Consider the following 20853-nt stretch of genomic DNA (forward strand, 5'->3'; position numbering starts at 1 on the left):
GACGCCGGGACCGGCTGGAGAACCGCAGCTCCATGCACCATCCTGAAACACACCCGGTGGGCGCTCTTTCTGTGTGTGATGATGGTCACACTTGAAACACTACGTTCTTCAATTAACCGCATACTAATAATAACCTCAATGATACTCCCACACAGAAGGATTTTTGTTCCACATTTAGAGCCTGTGGTCACCAGACGTAAAAATACCTATTTCAGGACTTCAGTGCGTATGCAACATCGCCCTCACGGCCGGGTTACCGCAGGGCCGTCAACATCAGAGCCTTAAAATGTATGTAATGAGGATGAAATTGAACACGGAGAGCACAGTAGAAATCTGGGTTCGAAGATGTGAACTGGAAATATTCCAGTGGTTAAATACCAAATATCTGGGTGGGTTTTTTGGATACATTATCTTAACTCCAATACCAGGCCGATCACACTCGGTCCAAGAACACTCACACCGAGGCTGAAGATTCAGCGCCACAGGCGGGTGCCGGGCCATCGGCCTGTTGGAGGAGGGAAACCCCCTCCCACATCGCTTCTTTTTCTTTAAAGGATAACGGCGGAAATTAACTCCCTGGGGGTACGGATCCGTGCACTCGTATTCAAAGACCAATCCGTGGGTTTTATTTTTAAATGCCAATGAATATTTAACAAAATAAGCCAGAAATTAACTCCTCTGCAACTTGGGATGAAATTTTTAGCTCTCCACTTTAAATGGGTGCAGGGGTCTACGGGGTCTCCCTCGTTTAAGGTTTTATTGGTTGATTTGGGAGAGCGCGCGCGCAAGCAGGGGCGCGGCGGGCGGAGGCGGAAGCAGGCTCCCCGCTGAGCAGGACGCCCGATGCCGATGCCGACCCCGGGTCACGGCCTGAGCTCCGCCCGCTGAGCGACCGGATCTTCGGGAAAGAGTACAACTCACTGACCAGGCAGCAAGGCCTGTGACAACTGCGGCCGCGGTCCCCGCGCTGCTGTGCCCGTGCAGGCCGCCGTCTCCCTCAGGGGCCACCTCCGCAGCGTAGAGGGACCCGCAACGGGGGCCCCGCTGAGCCGCCCGCGCCCGCCCTCCCAGGTGCTTCAAGCTGGCGTGCCGGGCTGTGGGCGTCCACCCGCCCCTGGAGCTGTCCCACTGCCAAGTCAAGTTTGCAGCCACCTCCCTGGGTGACACGTCCGTGGCCACCCTGTACGTCATCAACTCTCACGTGAGCACGAACTCGCTGACCCACTCCGTGCCCCGCATCGGCTCCGAGGACGCCTCTCCCGTGGGGCCCACGTCCTTCGAGTTCCTGCCGCCCCCGGACGCGCCCATCACCATCTCGCCCTCCGTGGGGACCGTGCTGCCAGGAAAGGCAGGTGTGGGCCCCGCGGGTAGGCTGGGGGGCGGAGCTCTATTGGGGTGCTCGGCTCGGCCCACCCTTGGCCGCAGCAACGCAGCCTGGACGGCAGAGGTGGGCGTGAGCTTGTCCCTTGTCAGACCCAAGCAGGGCCAAGGAGGTCTCCATGGCCCATGGACATGGGCAAGGCGAGGAGGCCCAGGCAGCCCAAGCCCAAGACAAGGGTGGCAGACCCCACGAGCACGTGCCCGGGAGCTCCAGCCGTGCGCACCGGGGGAGGACATGCAGACCCCTGGGTCCCACGGCAGAGGGGCACAGAGGGCCTGGTCACCGGCAGTGCAGGGTGGGTGTCCCCTCAGCAGGTCAAGGGCTCCACCGCCCCGCCCTGCCCAACAGAGTGGAAGGAACCAGGGCCTGGAGCTTCCTCTCAGCCCGCCCCAGGGCCATCCCAGCCTCCTGGAGCTTAGCTCTTTCGCTTCAAGCGCCAGGGCGGCGGCTGCCAGGACGCCATGCGGAGGGCAGACGAGGGTGGTCGGGTCCCACCGGGATCCTGGTGGCGGGTCAGTTACTGTGATCACTTAAGTGCACTTTACAGGGTGCCTGGGTGGCTCCATGGGTTAAGCAACTGCCTTCGGCTCAGGTCATGGTCCCGGAGCCCCAGGATCGAGTCCCGCATCGGGCTCCCAGCTCCACGGGGCGTCTGCTTCTCCCTCTGACCTTCTCCCCTTTCATGCTCTCTCAAATACATAAAAACATACAATGCACTTTATTAAATTTAGCCAAAACTACTTAGGTACCAATCCCCAAAGGGGGCATCGTGGTTGGCTTCTGTGTTCTCTCCCTGCTCCCTCCCTCCGTCTTCCCTTTCTTCCCCCCCACGCCATCTGCTCTGCCCCTCTGCTGTACCGAGCACCAGGGACACCCGGGAGCGAAGCCCTCAGAGGGGCTCAGGACCTCCTTGCAGGCTGTGCCGGGCACAGGGACAAGTTGGGGTGAGAGCTCACCCCAAATCTTGATGGCTGAATGCCACGTTGCCTTTCTGACACATGGCCTGCCTGACGTGAGCTGCAGGCGGGGTCCCAGCCCACCGGGACGTCCGTCACGGGACCCCCGCCCTATAGGGTAAGAGCAGCCCCAGGGGCAGCGGTCAGAGGACGTCCCCCTGGAAAGAGCCTTCACAAAGCGACAGGAGAGTCCTGTCAGGGCTGTCAGAAAGGAGACCCGGGCCAGGGGTCTCCTGCAGGGGGGAGTGGGGGCCGCAGTGGGTGCTGAGGAGGCCGGGGCACCCGCAGGGTCAGCTCTGCGCTCCCCGCTCCTCTCCCCGCAGAGATGCCTCATCCAGGTGGCGTTCCGGCCCGTGCTGCCCAGTGAGCTGGTCCACCGGGAAGCCTCCCAGGCCCTGAGCAGACCGGCAGAGGCCAAAGTGGTGCGTGCGGGGCTCCAAGAGGAGGGGCGTGGGGGACACGGTGGGGGCCGGGACTTCCTGCACCCCCCACCCCGTGACTCCAGGGGAGAGGGAGTCCCTCGGACCCACGCGGAGCTGTGCAGTCCGCCTAGAACGACAGCCGCCCACGGCTGCCCTGGGGACGCACAGGGACGCGGCACACTTCTCCAGCATCTGGCACACGCAGGGAAGCGCTCGCCCTCCTGCAGTGAGGCGTGGGGGGGACAGGCACCAGGAAGGGGACCCTGGTCCCAGGCGAATCTTCGTCTGTTGTCTGTCTCCCTGCTGGGGAAGTACACGCGGGGGTCGCGCCCGGGCCCCGGGGGAGGGGTCTCTGGACACCCAGCTGCAGCTGTGCTCAGTCGGCCCGAGGTGGTGCTTGGGTCTCTGTCCGCTCCAAGCCCCCGCCCCTGTGGCCCCTGCACGGGGCAGTCAGCCCAGGCCCGCGCTGGCGGACAACAGGCCATAGGGCGGCCAGGGTGCCCGCTAGGCTGAGCAGAGGCGGCCTCTCTGCACCCCAGCTTCGCAAGGACACAACCAGCCAGAAGAAGGACCTCAGGAGACAGTCCTTCTCTGTGCTGCGGCTGCAGAGCCAAGACCGACTGCTCGGGAACTCGACCACCGCGCCTGCAGAGCTGGACAAGCAGGACCTCGAGCTCAGGTGGGCCTGAGAGAAGTTCGCCCCACCGCCTCCCTCTGCGTCCACGTGACGAGCCCCTGTCCTGACCCCCATGGAGACGTCCCCCCACGGGCTGCCTGGAGCAGAGCTGTTTTGAACCATGTGACTTGAAGTCCAGGGCTGGGCTGGCTTCAGGCACAGATGAATCCAGGCACTGCCCTGAGGCCCCTTACGCTCTGGCTTCCTGGGCATCTGCCCACCTCATTCCCACAGGCCCCGTGTCCCCACACACAGCCTCGCACCGTGGGCTGGGGAGAGCCTGCTGCCCCCGACTCCACATTCCCAGCTCAGCAACTCTGCCCTCCCCAGGTGCAAAACGAGGCCTGGAGAGCTCTGAGGGGCTCAAGTCACTTACCCATCCTAGACCCTCGCCTGAGACCCCAGGAACACAGTCCTCTTGTTAGGTGCCTGACCAGGACCCTGGGGTAGGGGGAGGACCCCACAGAAACCAGGAAAAAGTAGGACAGCCACAGCCTGAGGCCCCTTCCCCCTCTGGTCCAGGGTCCTAGGCAGCAGGTATGGCCTTGTGCACCCCATCCCCTGCCCCAGGAGAGCGTGGCAGGGCCCCCAGCCACTGGGGCGCGTGTGGTGTGGGCACAGGAGTGGGAGTGCACGTCACTGCCTCATTCTAGTTCCAGCGAGTACCAGATTGCCCAGGCCACCCTGGCCAGGTCTTTCCAGGGGAAGTTCGACAAGTTTGTGGTTCCCTGTGTCGTCGCCAGTGGGGACACCAAAGACAGGAAGGGGACAGAACCCCTGAGCTTCAGGTGCGGTGTTCTGACGGGGGGTGAGGGGCCGTCTTCCAGAAAGTGACCGTCCCAACCCAGATCTGGGGCCCCAGAGGGAAGGGCACGGTGGCCGGAGTGAGCAGGACGAGAGTGGGGAGGCGGGCACGGTGCCATCGGCACACCCCTCCCCCCAGTCCTCACAATACCCTGTACCTGGAGCTCTGGTGTCCGGCGGTGGCGCCCTCCGTCGTGGTGACCTCCAACAAAGGCAAGAGCGTCTCCGACTTCGGCGACATTGCTGTAGGTGAGCCCTGACCAGGCCCAGCAGCCCCTGCACCTCCCACGCCAGAGACCGGCCCCCCGCAGTCACCACCTGGGTTCCCACAGCCCGTTCCTGGGCCTAGGGCTGTACCCTGATCCCACCATCCCATTTCAGGACACCACGGGATAAAGAAGGTCTCCATCCAGAACATCTCCCCGGAGGACCTCGCTGTATCCTTGCCCACACCCAGCCCAGGCAGCCCACACGGACGAGACAGGCGCTGGTGGGGGGCGGGCTGCAGGCCTGCCTGGCCACCTGTCCTTAACACTGGCCCTCAGGTGGAATTCTCCGTGCTGAACCCCAATGGCCCCTTCATCCTGCTGAACCCCATCAGCAAGCTGCTTACCGGCGAGACCTACGTCCTGACACTGTCCTTCTCTCCCCGTGAGAGCATCCTGGTGAGTCCCGGGCCCACGTCACGCCATGCCGCACCCTGCGTGCTCGGGCCCCGGGGGTGGCCAGACCCCTAGGCCCCCAGCTCTGGCGGGCGAGCAGGAGGCAGCTGGGGAGCCCCAAGCGGTCTCCGCTCCAGCCTGCGCAACTGCTCCCCGCGGAGCTCCGCCACGCGCCTCCGACAGAGGTCTGCTCCGTGCTCACGGATGTGGCCTCCACAGGCCCAAGAAACACTGGACATCATCACCAAGAGAGGCACACTCTCCCTGACCCTCGTGGGCACCGGCGTGGCACCCACGATCACGTGCTCCATCGACGGGGACGTTCTCGACATGGGTTACGTCATTGCCGGGGAGTCTGTGTCCTCAAGCTTCAAGGTGACGCACATCACAGGGGCCTGGGCTCCCGGGAGGGGCTCCACCCTGGGAGGGATCAGACCCGCCTTGGTTCGGGAGCCAGGGTGGGTGCAGGCCCCCCTCCAGCCACGCCCCCTCCAGCAGCTGCCACCTGCGCCCCTCACCTGCTCTGCCTTGGTGTTCCCTGTCTCCCTGCACCGGGCGTTTGTAGGAGCTGTCCCGTCTGGGATGAGGAGCTCAGCTCAGGCACCACTGTGGGGGTGTGGGCGTGGGTGCAGACTTCCGTGGCCACGTCACCCTGTGGCCTCCCAGCCCCTGCCAGAGGGCCGGCCTAGCTCCCCAAGCTTCCCGAGTGTCTGAGGGACTCACCAGCCTTGGGATCAAGGACCACCACGACACCTGCTTCGTCCACCAGCTTAGGTCAGGACCCGGCACTGAGCCCAGGACAGGGATTCCCTGAAGTGTCTCACTGCGGAGGGGGCTCTGCCAGGAGAAGCGGGAGAGGGCAGGGGACAGACCAGGCAAGGACGCTGGTTCAGCTGCGGGCAAGCCTGAGCCTGACAGCCGAGGGAGCTCGGGAGGACAGAGGGCCCTGCGGAGCTGTCCCACCGGGAGGCGCAGTGGTCCGGCAAGCAGGCCAGCCTGGACGGGGGCTCACGTGAGGCCGGACCAAGGAGCCAGCAGCGCGGTGAAGTGCCGTGGGCGCGAGGCGAGCCCCAATGGACAGGAGAGCCACCGGAGCCCAGCGGGGTGTGATCCCCCCGGGAGGCCCCGTTGGCAGCAGCCTGCGAGGGCGGGCACGGCTGCCGGCTGAGGGTCGCCCCTCCCCACAGCTGCAGAACTGCTCCACGCTGCCGGTCAGGTTCTCGCTGCAGCTGGACAGCCTCTCCCGCTCCAGGAGTGAGGACCAGCCGTGCCTGCCGCAGTTCCTCACCTCGAGGGCCCAGAGGACTGAAGTCGTAGGTGAGCCAGCGGGCGGGCGGGGGATGGAGGGTGGGCACGGGACCACGGCCGGCCAGGGCCACAGGGCAAGGCCCAGGGAGGCCGGCCCGGGTGGCGGGCAGGTGCGGGGCCGGGGGCTCTGGCCGAGCAGGGGACCCTCCGCACCGCCCGCCGGCCCGCAGGCACCCAGAACTACAGCGGCCAGAGCGTGTTCAGTGTGATCCCGGTGGAGGGCATCATGGACCCAGGCAAGGCACAGGACTTCACCGTGACCTTCAGCCCGGACCACGAGAGCCTGTACTTCTCTGACAGGCTGCGGGTCGTGCTCTTTGAAAAGGTGCGGCTCCACCGCCCGGCCTCGACCCCTTCCCGCGTGTCCGGGCCCTTCCGGCGGCCTTCCCAGCCTGGCCGCCTGGGGGCTCCACGCCAGGGGTGTCGTCCGGTGGAGAGGCCAGTGTCCCAGCTCCCACGGACCCGCGCCCTCCCAGAGCCCCAGGCACGGGTCACAAGACCGTGCTGATGTGTCTGCTGATTCCTGCCCCAGAAACTCTCCCGCCAGATCCTTCTGAAGGGCGCGGCCCGCGAACACATGATGTTTGTGGAGGGCGGCGACCCCCTGGACGTGCCCGTGGAGTCCCTGACCGTGATCCCCACCTACGACCCTGAGCACAGAGAGGGTGAGCCGCGCTGGGGCAGGGAGGGCTCGGCAGGAAGAGGACCCTCCTGACGCCCACCTGTACCCTTAGCCCCAGGAAGCCCGCAGGGAAGGGAGGTCATTACGGCCCATCCTCCGGAGGGCGGGGTCATGCTGCGGGGAGGAGGACCGAGGACCGGCTGAGCCAGGCAGCTCCTCCCTCCCTGCCTGGCCGCCCCGCCCCGCCCCACCGCCCCCAGCCGGGTCCTCTCTCTTCAGAAGCAGATGAGCTGAAGCCCCTCCTGGTGACCCTCAACTACATCCGGTCAGACACAGACACGCCACCTCCCCCTGCCACCCGGGAGCTGCGGGTGGGCTGCATCCGGACAAGCCAGGTGTCCCCAAAGAAGGTGACCACAGCACCGCCCAGGCCCGGCCAGCCCCTCCATAGCTCCCCCTGCCTGGGCAGCCTGGACTCCTCCTAGCCTTGGCCCGTGGTAGATGTGGGGTGGGCGGGTCCGGGCTGAGAGGGCTGGCGAAGTCAGCTACCCCCGGCCCCAGCCCCTGCCTCCCGGGACCTGGGCCCCCCCCCCCACCCCCGCAGCCCCGCCCGCATCTCCAATGTCCCACAGACGGTCGAGTTCAGCCTGGAGGGCGGCACAGCCCTGCAGCACAAGGGCTTCACCATCGAGCCCTCCAGGGGCTCCGTGGAGCGTGGCCAAACCAAGACCATCAGCATCTCCTGGATGCCGCCTGCCGATTTCGACGTAGGTGCCACAGACTCTGGCCAGGAAGGCCTGCAAAAGCCGAAGGCTTGGCGGGATGACGCCCCGGCCCCACCGAGGGAAGGGGCTGCTGGGTGGGCCCCGGGCGGGTGAGGGGGACAGTGGCACGAGACGGCACACGTGTCTGCTGGGCCCCTAACCCAGGCTCTCCCTCCTTCCTCCTCCCATTCCAGCCGGATCGCCCACTCATGGTGTCAGCCCTGCTGCAGCTCAAGGGGGACGTGAAGGAGACTTACAAGGTCCTCTTTGTGGCCCAGGTGGTGACTGGCCCCTGAGGCCACCAGAGTCTCTCCACAGAGCCCCCTCAGGGCCTCCTGCGCTCCCTTGAAGCCCTCCCTTGGTCTGTAAACGGGCCAAACCACCCACAGGCCTGGGACCTGCGCGCAGCCCTCTGTGTGGCCCCATGGCCAGGGCGCCCCACCCCACAGGCATGGCCACTTCCTGCTGCCCTGGACCCCCTGAGTCCAGAGCACACCGTCCTCTGGCCGCACTCAGAACCAGCAAGAAGGCCAGTCCTGCCCACAGCCTGCTCTGACTCTGAGCCCTTCAGCACCCGCAGCCCCGCCAGAACCCACCTGCCCAGCCTTCAGAAGCGCTGGTGGGGGGAAGAGCTGCCCCCCCAGGTCTGTCAATAAACCTTCTGGGCTTCTTCCTATACGCCTGAAGTGTGGGATGCGCACCAGATCAGAGACGGGGACAGAGCCCTGCGGAGGCAGCGCCCGCCTCCTGCCCCCACACCCACCCACACAAATCGGTCCATAAGCGACGAACCCTGCCCTGGTTCACTGGGGAAGCACTGGCAAGGCAGGGTGCTGGGGACACAGGCTGAAGGTGAGACAGGCCCAGACCCAGAGAGGCCCTGCAAAGATGCGGAAGGGTATGGAGGCTCCAAAGCCAGGGCGCCCTTTAGGATTCTCTGTCCCTCCCAAGTGTCAGGATCCCTGATGACCCTAAGGAAGGAGGGAGCCAATGTGCGGCCCTCATGCTCAGGGCGTCCCTCAGTGTCTCGCTGGAGTCCAGAGTGAGGCCCAGAGCATGAGTTCTGTTTTCCATTTTTCTGGACAGAGTCCAGGCTCAGCCTTCTGGGCTCCAACAGGCCCTTCAACATGAAGTTCCCCACAGGCCATAGGGCACTCCTGGGAGCTCTGAATGTGCTCGTCCCCCAGTCCCCGCCTTCTGGAGAGTGCTGGTTGGACGCTGTCCCCACAGAGCCCATCCTGTCTGGCCCCTCTCTACACAGCAGGCCCAGCCCACGAACCCCAGGCGCCTGCCAGCAGCAGGAGAGAACATGCATCTTTCCCTAGCAGGAACGGAGGGTGTGAGGCACCTGGGGGCTCTCCTGGGCACAGACTTCAGGACACCAGCCTGGAGCCACCGTCCTAACCCCAGTTCCTTGGTGCCCTTCATGCCCGGAAGACTGCCATCTCCCTAACCCGAGGCCAGTGACAGTGACCCTACAGTGGAGTTTTGCAGGCCTTCTGTCTGTGCCCTCCTGGGGCTGGCCAGCCATAGCCCAAGCCTTTCTCACCAGACGAGAGGCGAAGGCAGGCTCCAGCACCCCAGGCCAAACCCAGGCCCCAGGAGGAGGCGCTCCCGGCAGAGCATGGTCCCTGCCTCCTCTTCTGGCTGGTGGGCGAGAGGGGCAGGCCCCTCTCCTAAACCCTGGCCTCATTCTCCTGCTAACAGGCCCTGGTACTCACTGGCCAAGGCCCTGCCTGAGCTCCTGGGCACTGGCTGGACTTCTGTCCATCCTCCTCCCTCCCACCCAGTAAAGGCAAGAGGGAGGAGGAGGAAGGATGACCAGGAACCAAGCTCAGCCAGCCTGGCTGGAGCACAGTGGGCAGAGGGGACCCTGGGCTGCCATGGCACATCCGGGAGGTGCAGAACAGCTTTGGGGCAAAGCCCGGGCCCAGATCAAGCGAGATCAACGAGCAGGTGCCTGGCAGATCCAGGCGGAAGACCCAAGCTGAGAAAGACAGGTCAGGACGCCTCGGTGGCTCAGATGGACAAGCGTCTCCCCTCCGCTGGGGTCATGATCCCAGGGTCCTGGGATCGGGCCCCACGTCGGACCCCCTGCTCATCCGGGAGTCTGAGTCTCCCTTTGCCTCTGCCCTCCTGCATGTGCTGTCTTGCTCCTGCTCTCAAATAAATGGAAACTTAGAGAGGGAGAAAGGGAGAAAGGGAGGGAGGGAGGGAGGGAGGGGGAGGAGGAGGGAAGGGAAGGAAGAGGTCGGGGCGCCTGGGTGGCTCAGTCGGTTAAGCCACTGACCCTGTGCTTTTGGCTCAGGTCAGATCTCAGTCAGGGTCCATCTCCCCGGGAGTCAGCGTCTCTCCTCCCTCTGGCCCGCCCTCCGCTCATGCTCATTAGCTGCACTCGCTAAGACAGATGAACATTTAAAAGAAAAGACAAGACAGGTCAAGGGTAGCGGCTGCTCGCCCTGGCCAGACAAGGCCGGCCACCCTGCACCTTACAGTGCTGACCGCCTCCCTTAGCCTGACCGCCAGATGGTGGAGTAGAGGCCGGAGGGACGCAAGCTCCCAGGGCCGCTAGCCTGGTGAGAAGAGCGGTGGTGGGTGGGAGAAAGGGCCCCCAGGCTTTCCTGGCAGAAGGCGCAGCAGGCATTCTCTGACCCCAGGCCCCGCACCGCAGAGGCCACACGTCCCACTTGGGCACGTGTTTGAAGGCGAGGGGATCTGTAAAGGTGGTGAGCGCCGCAGGGGCCCGCCCCGACTCCGGTGGGCCCGCGCCCGGCCACCCCAGGCAGCCCCAGGCACCCCGCACCCGCGCGCTGGGCGCGCCCAGCCCCTCTCCGTGGCACCCTTGACCTTGAGCGCCGCGGGGACGGGCGCCACCGCACTTCGAGGCCACACCCCGTGCAGCGCGGGCGCACCGAGCCTCTCTGCACGACAGGCCTGGCCAGGCCGGGACCCGGCTCTGCGCCCGGGCCGAGGGCAACACTCCCCTCCCTCCGCCCCGAAACCCCAAGCGCGCCCACGCGGCGGACCGGCGTGGGGGGCGGGGCCTTGGGGGCGGGGCTCCCTCGCCGGGCGGGGCCTCGAGAGGCGGTGCCTCTGGGGGGCGGGGCTTCGGGCCAGGGGATCCGGGGTGTGGCCGCGGGACCGGCCTCCGGCGGGCGGGGCGCTGGGCGTGGCCACGCGGCTCGGGGTGGGGTTTGTGGGGGCGGGGTTTGTGGGGGCGGGGCCTCCATAAAGCGGCGCGGCGGGCGGGCTCCTGCTCCCGGTCGGCGCCGAGCATGGGGGTGGGGCCGCCGGCCTCCGGGGCGCTCCTGCTGCTGCCGCCGCTCCTGCCGCTGCCGCAGGTGGGTCGCCGGCGCTCGGCTCGGGCACCGCGGGGCGGGTCTGCGCTCGACGCGCCCCGGCCCGGGCTCACCCCTGTCCCCACAGGTGGCGCTGGGCTTCGCGGACGGCAGCTGCGACCCCTCGGACCTGTAAGTCGGGGGGGTGGGAGCCGGGGCCTGGCCCCGCCCTGTGGGGGAGGCTCGGGCGGGGCCGTCGGCCCGGCCGGTGCCCCGCCTGCTCCAGGTGTCGCCGTCCCCGCAGGTGCCCGCCCCAGGCCCGCTGGAGCAGCCTGTGGCACGTGGGGTAAGTGGAGGCCGCGGCGCTCGGCCCTGGCCAGGCCCACCGGACCCCACCCCTCCTAGCTCCGCGGACGAGCAGGCGCCCGCGCTGACGGGAAGGGCCGGGGCCCTCAGCAGCCTCCCAGGCTGACCCCTGCCTCCTGCGCCCAGCACCAGGGTGGCCTCTCTCGTGGGCCCTGCCCCAGTCCGGGACTGCTCTGGGCACCCAGGCCCTTGGTGGGACTTCCCTTCACCGCCTGCTTACCCACTTCCCGCCCCTCCTTCCTCACCGCTGCAGGAGGCCCCTGTGGACATGGTCATTGGTTTGGGCACAGGACTGTGCAGACGGCCTGGGACAGTGTGTCCTGGGAGTGAGCCCAAGGTGCTTGTGGCCAGCCCTGGAGAGAGTCAGGGCAGGCCCCGCAGCAGGGTGCCAGGGACTAGCCGGCTGCTCAGGCCCAGCTCTGGCCTGGAGGGAGGTCTCTGGCCTGCAGAGACATTTCGTTTTCTTCCATCCTGCCCGTTGTCCTGTCGTGGGTGGTCGGGCCACGACCGCCCCTGGGAGCGAGTGCCCAGTGGCCAGGGGGTCAGTCCAGTGGCAGGGTCTTGCTCCTCCCTGCACAGGCTTATCTTACTCGCTGTCCTGCTGCTGCTGCTGTGTGGGGTCACAGCCAGCTGTGTCCGGTTCTGCTGCCTCCGGAAACGGGCACACAGCCAGCCCCACCTGCCACCAACACCTCAGCCTTGCGACCCGACGGTCAGCCCTGTGGACAGTGACAGCCCCGTGCACAGCACTGTGACCTGTGAGTGCCTGCAGACCTCACCTGTTGGCTTGCCCACCTGCAGAGGGGAGCGGGGGCCAGGTGAGAGCAGACTCATCCCTACAAACGCACTCTGGTTCCCTGCAGCCTACAGCTCTGTGCAGTACCCGCTGGGCGTGCAGCTGCCCCTTCCCTTTGGGGACCTGGACCTCGACTCCATGACCCCTCCTGCCTACAGCCTGCATGCCCCTGAGCTGCCGCCCTCCTATGAAGAGGCTGTCAAGATGGCCAAAGCCAGACAGGAAGAGCCACCGCCCTCTCAGTAACCCCGTCTTCCCCCTGGGGCCTGAGGCCTAGAGACATCGGCGGGGCTCCAGGAGCCGGCTCCAATGCCCTGGCAGCCCTGCTGTCGTCCTGGCGCCCCTCAAAAGCAGAGGAAAACTCTCTTGAACCTCCCAGTTGTGCCAGCCACCCTGTGCTCAGAAGGGACCCCCAGCACACCCCTACGTCCTTCCCCAGGGAAGGCCAGCCCGGCCAGCTGGCCCTGCGTTGGCCGCACACATGAACCCGCACTCGGGCACGCACACGGGGGCTGCTGCGTTCAGCCCTGACCCCCAGGCCTGAGCCTCGGGGCTGGCTGTGACACCCCCAGCTTTTTGGAGAGAATAAAGTTTGTACCTAAGTGGTCTCCCCTGTAGGAAAAGGCTCTGGGAGGGGCCTGTGAGCAGCCGCCCCGCCACTGTCCGGTGCAGGCCGAGGGGCCGGTGGTAGGCCTCAACCTGTACCCGGTCTGGCTTTCAGGTTGGCGTCCAGAGCCCAGAGCTGGGCAGTGGGCGGTGTCAGATGTCAGCAGGAGTGACGGGCCCTGTGCCAGGGCTGCCTGAGGAAAACCCTCTCCTCTCTCCAGTCCCAAATCTTTGCCAGCCCCGCCTTTCTGGGCTACGTAGGGACAGTGAAACACGCGTTTGTACGGCTGGAGTGTTTATTGGCCAGAGGTGGGGCAGGGTGGGCGGCAGCAGGCAGTGGCCTTCCGGCAGGCCTCCCAGGGCCACAGCACCTGCTCACTGGACCAGCTTGAAGGACTCTCCGGTCATCATGGCCACAAACTCTGGGAGCGGAAGCACAGGTCAGCCAGCAGCCTGGCCCGGGCGCCCGGCTCCCAGTCCCACCCCTCACTCACCCTCGTAGTCAATGGTCCCATCCCCGTCCTTGTCGGCCTCCTTCATCATCTGCTCGGCCTCTGCCTCATTGAGGGGCTCACCTGCGTTCATGAGCACGTACCTGCAGGGCCCCCGCACTGAGTGGCCGCCCCCAGGGTTCGGGCCCTCACCCACCCCCTGCCCAGCTCCAGGCCCTACTTGAGCGTGTTCCAGTCGATGTAGCCCTTGCCCTCCTTGTCGAAGACACGGAACGCTGCCCTCAGCTCGCCCTCCTGGTTCTGGGCCTTCTCCCAGTAAATCCCCATCAGAGCCAGGAAGCTGTCACAGTTGAAGAACCCTTTGTCTGCAGGGAGCAAGCAGCAGGCCGGGCAGCATGAGGGCGAGCTGGTGCGACCCTCCCTGCTGGCACGCATGGGCCGCCCCCCGCCCAGGCCTGCCCCCTGCCCGGCCTCACTGTCTCTGTCCACGTCCTTGGCCATGGAGGCCAGCTCGCTCTTGGTGGGGTTGATGCCCAGCAGGCTCATGAGCCGCTCCAGCTCTCCGGTCTTCACCTCCCCGTTGCCCTCCTCGTCGAACATCTCAAAGACCCCCTTGTACTCCTTGATCTGCTCAGCCGTCAGGCGTTCCGTCTGCAAGGACGCCGGCCCACCTGCACCACGGCCACCTCTGCCCCTCGGCCCGAGGGAGGCGGAGGTCCGGGCACACAGGGCACCCCGCCCTGGCCCTCACTGGGCAGCCCTGCAGGGCGCGGGGATAAAGGAGTCCCCCTCCCCGCAGCCCAGGGTGCTTCCAAACAAGGTGGCTTTGGGGAGGGTCGCCGGGGTGAGCGGGGTAGGGGGGGGGACTCTGTCAGGCGGCTTCGGGGGAAGGACCCGCGAGCCAGAGGCCGAGTGTGAGACGCCAAGGCTCAGGCCAGCCATGCGGCAGAGTGTCAGGTGTACCCAGGCTCTGGGGCTGGTGAAAGGAGCCGTGGGGGAGCATGACCCAGGTCAGGGTGAAGGACCCCAGCCTGCTGTGGCGTTTCTGCCGGCAGTCTAGCCCCTGCCCTCCCCTGCCTCCACGGTCACGGCAGCTTTCAGAAGGGCACCCCCGGGCCCCGGCCACCAGAGCGCCAGTCGCGTCAGCAGCCGCAGCGCTCAGCCCCCCACCCCGTCCGGCCTGGCCGAACTGCTCCCTCGACTGCCAGAGACACGCGCACGCCCTCAGGTGCCTGCGCTTGGAAGCCCCGTCCCGTCCCCTCTCCTCCCGGACACGGCTCCCAGCTCCCGCTCCATCACCGCGCCGGCCCGCGGGGGACCCGGCCGGGTGCCGGGCAGCCTCACCATGTCTGCGGCCGGCTGGGAGAACACTGCGGCGGCCCCAGAGACGCGGGCCGGGAGTGTCAGCGGCGTTTTAGCTGGGCCCAGCTGCCTGGGGTCCCCAGAGTCCAGATTCCGAGATCCTTGTATGGCCAGGAGGTCCCGCAGCCCTATTTTGGGACAGGCTTGGCCCTTCCCCACCTAGCCCCTTTCTGGCCCTCCTTAGCCCAAACACCCCCTCACCCTGAAGCTCCCTCTCGGACCCGAGGTCCCAGCTACGGCCCTGCCCCAGCCTCAGTGTTTGGAGCCAAAGCCCAGATGGACACCACGCGCTGAGGACCCAGGGCAGGAAAGGGGCTGACGGGTGGCCGGGGAGGCCCAGGGTAGACACGCGTTTGCCCGCTGCTGTTTCCTCTTCACCGTGTCAAACTCCCACACTGGCTACCCTTCCACCTTCCAGCCTGTGCTCCGTGTGAGGGCTCCTTCGGAATGCCCACCCTGGCGCCGTGACACCCCCAAACCCTGTGGGCCCAGTGTGTCGCGGGCGGTCTCTGGACACAGGCTGAGGAAGCGAGTGCGTCGCCCGGCCTGGCCGCCCGTGCAGAGGGGGCCGCTAGCCTGCCGTCGGGGAGGGGGGTGACAGCTGGACACGGGGTGGGGGCGAGAGGGGGTGAGGCGGGCAGGACCGGGGGCCAGACTGGCTACCAGGGGCCAGACCAGGTTTCCTCTGAGCAGCCAGGGGCTATTCTGGGGTTTCGCAGAGAAACCTGACCCTCCCTTGCACTGAGAACAGCAGAGCTGGCTCCCGAGGGAGCCTCACGGCCCGGCCGCTCGGGGACAGGCTGACGGACCGCACGCACACAGTCCGCAGGCGCGCTCGGCCCTCAGACACACACGCCGACCTCGCCTCCCCCGAGGGCCTCCTGGCTCCCACCCCCGCGTGGAGCCCAAGACGCCCCGGCCTGGCCACAGGGCTCGGAGGCTCGCGGGGTGAGGGGACGCCTTCCATCCCTGCCTCCAGCTCCCCCCAGGGACAGTCACAGAGGGGTGCCCCACTAACACCCTCGCACCTGTGCGCGGCCCCCGAGTCACGCAGACACACGCCTGCCCCAGTCCATGACTGTCCGGTGGTCTGAGCCCGTGAAGGGAGCCGTGCCCCCCACCAGCTCAGCTCTGGGCCTGCCAGGGACTGCGCCCTCCCGACGCTCCCCACAGAGGCCCGGGCCAGGTGCTGAGGCGGCAGGATTTGTGCTGACCAACGGGATGGCTGCGGCAGGCGCAAGGCCGGAGGGCCCGGGGCCAGGGCGGAGGGGGAGGCCGGCTCCGGGTCTGCGGGGCGGTCCCGCCTTTGCCCTGGCTGCTCCCTGTGCCTGGTTTCAGGCTTTGTGTCCCGCTCCCTTTGCTTGAAAACCTCAAACTAGAACAGGAGTCAGAAACATTTCAATAAACCGGTCCCATCTACAAGCCCAGAGCACCCCACGTGAGGCAGGAAGCCAGCGGGCAACGGCGGCGAGGCAGGGCGGGGGCCCGAGGAGGAAGCGGGCAGGAGGGCTGACCTCACGGGTCTAGCTGGACTGCGGCGCCCGGACTCCGGCGCAGGCACTAGTCTCAATGTCCACACGGAGGGTTTGTTCTCATAATTTACTGATTACAGTGGAGAAATCAACATGAGATATTCCTCCGGGGGGCTGACATTTACTGGACATCTGTTACAGACCACAATCTTCTTTTTTAATTTGTGGTTAAAAAAAAACAACAACCTGTATATAAAATCGACAACCCTAACCACTAGCCAGTGCACACACAGGAGCACGGAGCACAGTCGCACTGTTGTACAACCATCCGTCTCCGAAACTTTCCATCTTCCCAAACCGAAACTCCCCATTAAACATCCACCCCCCAGCCCCTGGCACCCACCATCGGCTTTCTCTCCCCATGGATCCGATTCCTGCCTAGAAGGGGACTTACACAGGTTTTGTCCTTTTGGACTGGCTTAGGTCACTGAACATGGTGTCCCCAATGTCCCTCCATGCTCTTGCAGGTGTCAGCAGAGGGGGAGGGGCAGAGGGAGCCGGAGAGAAAGCATCTTAAGCAGGCTCCCTGCCCAGTGCAGAGCCCTACATAAGGCTCGATCTCACAACCCTGAGACCGTGACCTGAGCTGAATTCAAGAGTCAGATGCCTGACAGAGCCCCCCAGGTGCCCAAGCATTCCTCCTTTCTAAGGTAGAATAAATGTGTCCCTTGGGGAAGACCACATTTTGTTTACCCGCTTGCTTGTCCGTGGAAAGTCGGGTTGCTGTCTCTTCTTTCTTACTGTGATTCATGCTGCAATGAATGTAGTTTGCATGAAGGTTTCAGATGTGATTAACATTAATTTATTCTTTAAAAATATTTTATCATTTATGTGACACAGAGAGAGAGAGCACAAGCAGGAGGAGTGGCAGGCAGGGGGAGAGGGAGAAGCAGGCTCCCGAAGGAGCAGGGAGCCCAATGCAGGCCTTGATTCCACGACCCCAGGATCATGACCCGGGCTAAAGGCAGTCACTTAACCGACTGAGCCACCCAGGCACCCCTGGTGTGATTAACATTTAAATCAGGAGGCTTTGCATTTAGCAAATGACCCTCACAATGTGGGTGGGCCTCACCCAATCAGTTGAAGACCTCAAGAGACAAAGAGTAAGCTCCCCAGAGGAGGACGGAATTCAACTTCAGAGGCCACTGGGTTCGAACTGGAGCATCAGCTCCTCCCTGGGTCTCAGCCCTCGGAACTCACCAGCCCCACAGTCGCCACAAAGGGAGCCAATGCCTCAAAATAAATCAACCCCTTTCCCTCACTCTCTCTCTCCCTCCCACTCCCGTTGGCCTGTTTTCCTGGAGATTCTGACCGAGACAGAGGCCAGTAAAGGCACTACGCTCCAAGAACCTGGGCATCCACGTCTGGGTCTCCGGGACCGTCCTCCCACTGCAGGGCCCCTGGAACCTCCTGTGGGCAGGTCTGGAAGGAGGCGTGGGCCCCCGCAGAGAGCAGCTGAACCTACAGAGTTGAAACCCAGGCCAGGCTGTAGTGAAAGGCTGCGTGGGCAACAAAGCGATCCCAGCCCCTCCCTACCAGCAAGGGCCTCCCCAGGGACCCCTCCCTGGAAGAGAGTGGACACCCATGGACACCGGCACGGGGAGTCCCCAGCGGGACACCGGCACAAGGCCTCCACCCTTCCGGGCAGCCCTAGGTGCTCACCGCCGCTCTGGCCCCAGGCAGAACTTCTGAAGGGGTCATTTCACGCGGCCTGAGTCCCGTGGCTGGCCTGAGGCTTCGGGCAGCACCGCTGGCCTTCCCTCTGCCCGATCCTGCCCCCCACCCTGCCTCTGGGGTTGACCCCTTGCACACAGCTTGTACCCAAACTCCATCTCGGGGCCAGCTTCCATAGCACCCAACGTCCAACCGAAAGGAGTATCAGGATGGATTCCTCGCCGGCCGGCTGCGACAGGGCACCGCTGGGGACAGGCACACACTCCTCCTTGGGGTTCACCTGCTGCAGCGGTCACCGTCCTGGACCGGGCGGGAGGAGGACCAGAGACCAGGCGGCAGCTCCAGCACCTGACCTGCTGGCCGGACCCTGCTAGGGAAAGCTGCGACCTTGCCATCAGGGGGCTGTCCCCCTGCGCTCTAGGACCCAGACCTGTCTACACCTTCTGCACCAGCAGGGTTTGCTCACCTCTCCCTGGGAAGAGCCGCACCCCCGCCTCAGCGGAAATGGACTTCCGAGGCCTCCCCACCCCACCCCACCCCCGGCCCAGACAACACTGTCCGGTCAGGACCTCCACCTCCCTCCTGGCCACTAGGCCTGACAACCAGGGCTAAATGGCAGCGTACCCCAGCTGGGCGTGACAGCTCAAGGACAGCAAAGGTTGAAGGGACCGGCGGGCTGAGCTGGCGGGAGCTGGGGGAGCACGGGCAGCCCCAGCGGCTCTTTGGAGGGGCTGGAGCATAACCTAGGGAGGCCTGAGACTCGACCCATACCAGCGGTTCTATGGCTGCCCCCTTCCGGCAGCTTCCGCCCGAGACGCCCTAAACCAGCGCAGGGCAGGCCACGGTCTGAGACCCACACTCGGCGTGGTGCCCGCAGCGGCCTCCCTGCCCACCAGTCACGGCGCAGCACCGGCAACACGGTCAGGGTCCCAGTGTGCTGAGCCCCGTCCGCTGCCCGCAGTGTCTCCTGCTCAGCCCAGGAGTACCCCCTTCCCACCCTCAACATCCTACCTCCTACAAACCCAAAAAAAACTCCATGTCCTAGTCATGAGTCTTTGTTTCAGGGTCTGCTCGAGCCCAGCCTGGACAAGGGTAAAGCAAACCCCAGCTCTAGACTGGCGACCATGGCAGGTGGGATGGCGCGCAGGCGCGAGGGCCCCGCAGAGCTCAGGGATGGCCAGAGCCGCGGAGCGAGATTGCGCAAGACTGTAAAGTGCAAGACTTTAGGGCGACCCCTAAAGTGCCAGAAATGGGTTGTATAACGTCCATACCTGTGGAGGAAAGAAAGAATAAAGAAAATGTAATGAACTGAACAGAACCCCAGAAAGAAGCCGAAGAAAAGCAGCAAGTAATCGCCAAAGTAACCCCAGCTGCCTGACAGCGCTCCCAGGGGACAACGCTGGGACAACGGGAGCCAGAGTGGGATCAGATCACGACCTGAGTATAAATTAAACGTCCACTGTGCATCAAAGTACGGCATCAGCAGAGGGAGAAGGCGCCCCACAGTCGGGAAGGAAATACTCACAAATCACATACCTGATAAGGGATTATTTATGTACTTATTAGAGAAAGAGAGAGCATGAGCAGGGGAAGGGGTTGAGGGAGAAGCAGACTCCCCGCTGAGCAGAGAGCCCGATGCGGGGCTCGATCCCAGGACCCTGAGATCATGACCTGAGCCAAAGGCAGAGGCTTAACCCACTGAGCCACCCAGGCATCCCGATAAGCAATTCATATCCAGAATATGTAAAGAATTCCTACAGCTCAACAACAAAAATAAATAACCCAATTCAGAAGTGAGCGAAGGACTTGAATATTTTACCAAAAAAGATACACACGTGGCAAAGAAACACAGGAAAAGATGCTCAACATCACAGATCACTGGGAAAATGCAAGTCAAAACCACAGTCATCTATCATTTCATACCCGTTATGGCCACAATCAAATAAAGAGAACACAAGTGTCAGGGAAGATGTGGAGAAACCGGGCCCCGCGCACAGCTGCGGGGAGTGTGGACGCTACGCTGCAGTGGAGAACAGCCGGGGACCCTCCAGAAAGCAGGCACGGAACGGCCGCGTGACCCAGCAGATGCAATTCCGAGTCTGTACCTAAAAGAACTGAAGAGCGGAGTCCCGAACAGACACCACGGCCGTGCTCGTGCGGCGTCACCACGACACGTAAAAGGCAGAAACAACGCAAGGGCACAGCAGTGGGCAGGTGGAGAGACAAAACGTTGTGTACGGATGCGCCGTGTATATGGCACGCGTCAGCTTGACCGGGCTGAGGCACCCAAAACATTACTTCTGCACGTGTCTGGGAGAGCGTCCCTGCAAGAGATGAGCCTCTGATTCCAGAAACGGAGTAAGGAAGATGGTCCTCGCCGAGGCAGGTGGGCATTGTCTAATCTGTTGACGGCCCAGGTGAAACCAAAAAGGGCAGAGGAAGAATGAGTTTATGAGTTTACTCTCCACCTGAGTGAGGGTCTGTCCTCTCCTGCCATCAGAAACCTGTGCTCCTGCCCCTCTGGGCTTCAGACTCCGACCGAACCACCAGTCGTCCCGGTCTCCAGCCTGCGAAGGGCAGCCTGTGGGACGTCTTGGCGTCCACAGCTCCGTGGGTCAATTCCGATAGTCAGTCTCCTCGTCTCTACGCACCGCACGCGCGTGTCTGTACGTGTGGTCCGTTTCCCTGGAGAGCCTGAATTGTTACTAGTCAGCCTCAGAAAGGGGCAGTCCTGACACCTGCTACTTAAGGAGGACACTGGGGGGCAGAGGCGACGGAAGCCTCACAAGCGCAAAACGAAGAAAACGCCCGGGGCGCGCCTGGGAGCGCAGTCGGCTAAGTGTCTGCCTCGGTTTCCGCTGGGGTCATGATCTCAGGGTGGTGGGACAGAGCCCCGAGTGGGGCTCCGTGCTTAGCAGGGAGTCTGCTTAGGATTCCCTCTTCCTCTCCCCTGCTCCTCTCCCCCTGCCCCAAATAAACAAATAAATCTTAAAGAAAAGAGAGAGAGAAAAAACATACAAATGGGGGCGCCTGGGTGGCTCGGTGGATTAAGCCGCTGCCCTCGGCTCAGGTCATGATCTCAGGGTCCTGGGATCGAGCCCCACATCGGGCTCTCTGCTCCGCGGGGAGCCTGCTTCCTCCTCTCTCTCTGCCTGCCTCTCTGCCTACTGTGATCTCTCCCTCTCTCTCTCT

General features: G+C 64.4%; 3 protein-coding genes across 5 annotated transcripts in view; 2 read left to right on the forward strand and 1 right to left on the reverse strand.

Annotated features, from left to right (window-relative positions):
- Positions 1-7994, forward strand: part of CFAP74 (cilia and flagella associated protein 74) — a 71665-nt gene extending 63671 nt beyond the window's left edge. The window contains 14 exon segments of the mRNA XM_045985320.1: positions 1072-1348; positions 2661-2759; positions 3299-3438; positions 4089-4223; positions 4379-4488; positions 4621-4676; positions 4785-4904; positions 5121-5276; positions 6089-6218; positions 6380-6534; positions 6742-6874; positions 7111-7241; positions 7464-7598; positions 7790-7994. Of these exon segments, the coding sequence (XP_045841276.1) occupies positions 1072-1348; positions 2661-2759; positions 3299-3438; positions 4089-4223; positions 4379-4488; positions 4621-4676; positions 4785-4904; positions 5121-5276; positions 6089-6218; positions 6380-6534; positions 6742-6874; positions 7111-7241; positions 7464-7598; positions 7790-7891 (1879 nt within the window). The 3' untranslated portion in view covers positions 7892-7994.
- A 2833-nt stretch (positions 7995-10827) lies between these two features.
- On the forward strand, positions 10828-12643 carry TMEM52 (transmembrane protein 52). The gene is made up of 5 exons (XM_046017949.1): positions 10828-10936; positions 11022-11065; positions 11178-11219; positions 11819-11997; positions 12103-12643. Exons 1-5 carry the CDS (start codon positions 10871-10873, stop codon positions 12279-12281), a joined length of 510 nt encoding a protein of 169 aa, XP_045873905.1. The 5' UTR covers positions 10828-10870; the 3' UTR covers positions 12282-12643.
- A 264-nt stretch (positions 12644-12907) lies between these two features.
- CALML6 (calmodulin like 6) lies at positions 12908-16827 on the reverse strand. Of its 3 annotated transcripts, none has more exons than XM_045999277.1 (5): positions 14438-14596; positions 13570-13744; positions 13314-13458; positions 13136-13236; positions 12908-13063 (listed from the first exon to the last, which is right to left on the reverse strand). In XM_045999277.1, exons 1-5 carry the CDS (start codon positions 14438-14440, stop codon positions 13017-13019), a joined length of 471 nt encoding a protein of 156 aa, XP_045855233.1. In that variant the 5' UTR covers positions 14441-14596; the 3' UTR covers positions 12908-13016. The 3 variants fall into 3 exon arrangements, with proteins under 3 accessions (XP_045855233.1, XP_045855147.1, XP_045855062.1); XM_045999191.1 differs by lacking the exon at positions 14438-14596 and adding an exon at positions 16681-16827 and having other exon boundaries at positions 12909-13063; XM_045999106.1 differs by lacking the exon at positions 14438-14596 and adding an exon at positions 15484-15682 and having other exon boundaries at positions 12909-13063.
- Between the last annotated feature and the right edge of the window lie 4026 nt (positions 16828-20853).

The sequence above is a fragment of the Meles meles genome, chromosome 1, assembly GCF_922984935.1.
Source record: "Meles meles chromosome 1, mMelMel3.1 paternal haplotype, whole genome shotgun sequence".
NCBI lineage: Eukaryota > Metazoa > Chordata > Mammalia > Carnivora > Mustelidae > Meles > Meles meles.

Excerpts from the sequence above, each read along its gene's own strand:
- TMEM52 (XM_046017949.1), top strand. The coding sequence starts at position 10,871 with ATGGGGGTGGGGCCGCCGGCCTCCGGGGCGCTCCTGCTGCTGCCGCCG. Across the intron at positions 11,066-11,177 it reads AGCTGCGACCCCTCGGACCT|GTGCCCGCCCCAGGCCCGCT; the intron begins GTAAGTCGGGGG and ends CCGTCCCCGCAG. Across the intron at positions 11,220-11,818 it reads AGCAGCCTGTGGCACGTGGG|GCTTATCTTACTCGCTGTCC; the intron begins GTAAGTGGAGGC and ends CTCCCTGCACAG.
- CALML6 (XM_045999277.1), bottom strand. Across the intron at positions 13,459-13,569 it reads CAAGGACGTGGACAGAGACA|ACAAAGGGTTCTTCAACTGT; the intron begins GTGAGGCCGGGC and ends TGCTCCCTGCAG. Across the intron at positions 13,237-13,313 it reads ATCGACTGGAACACGCTCAA|GTACGTGCTCATGAACGCAG; the intron begins GTAGGGCCTGGA and ends GGGGCCCTGCAG.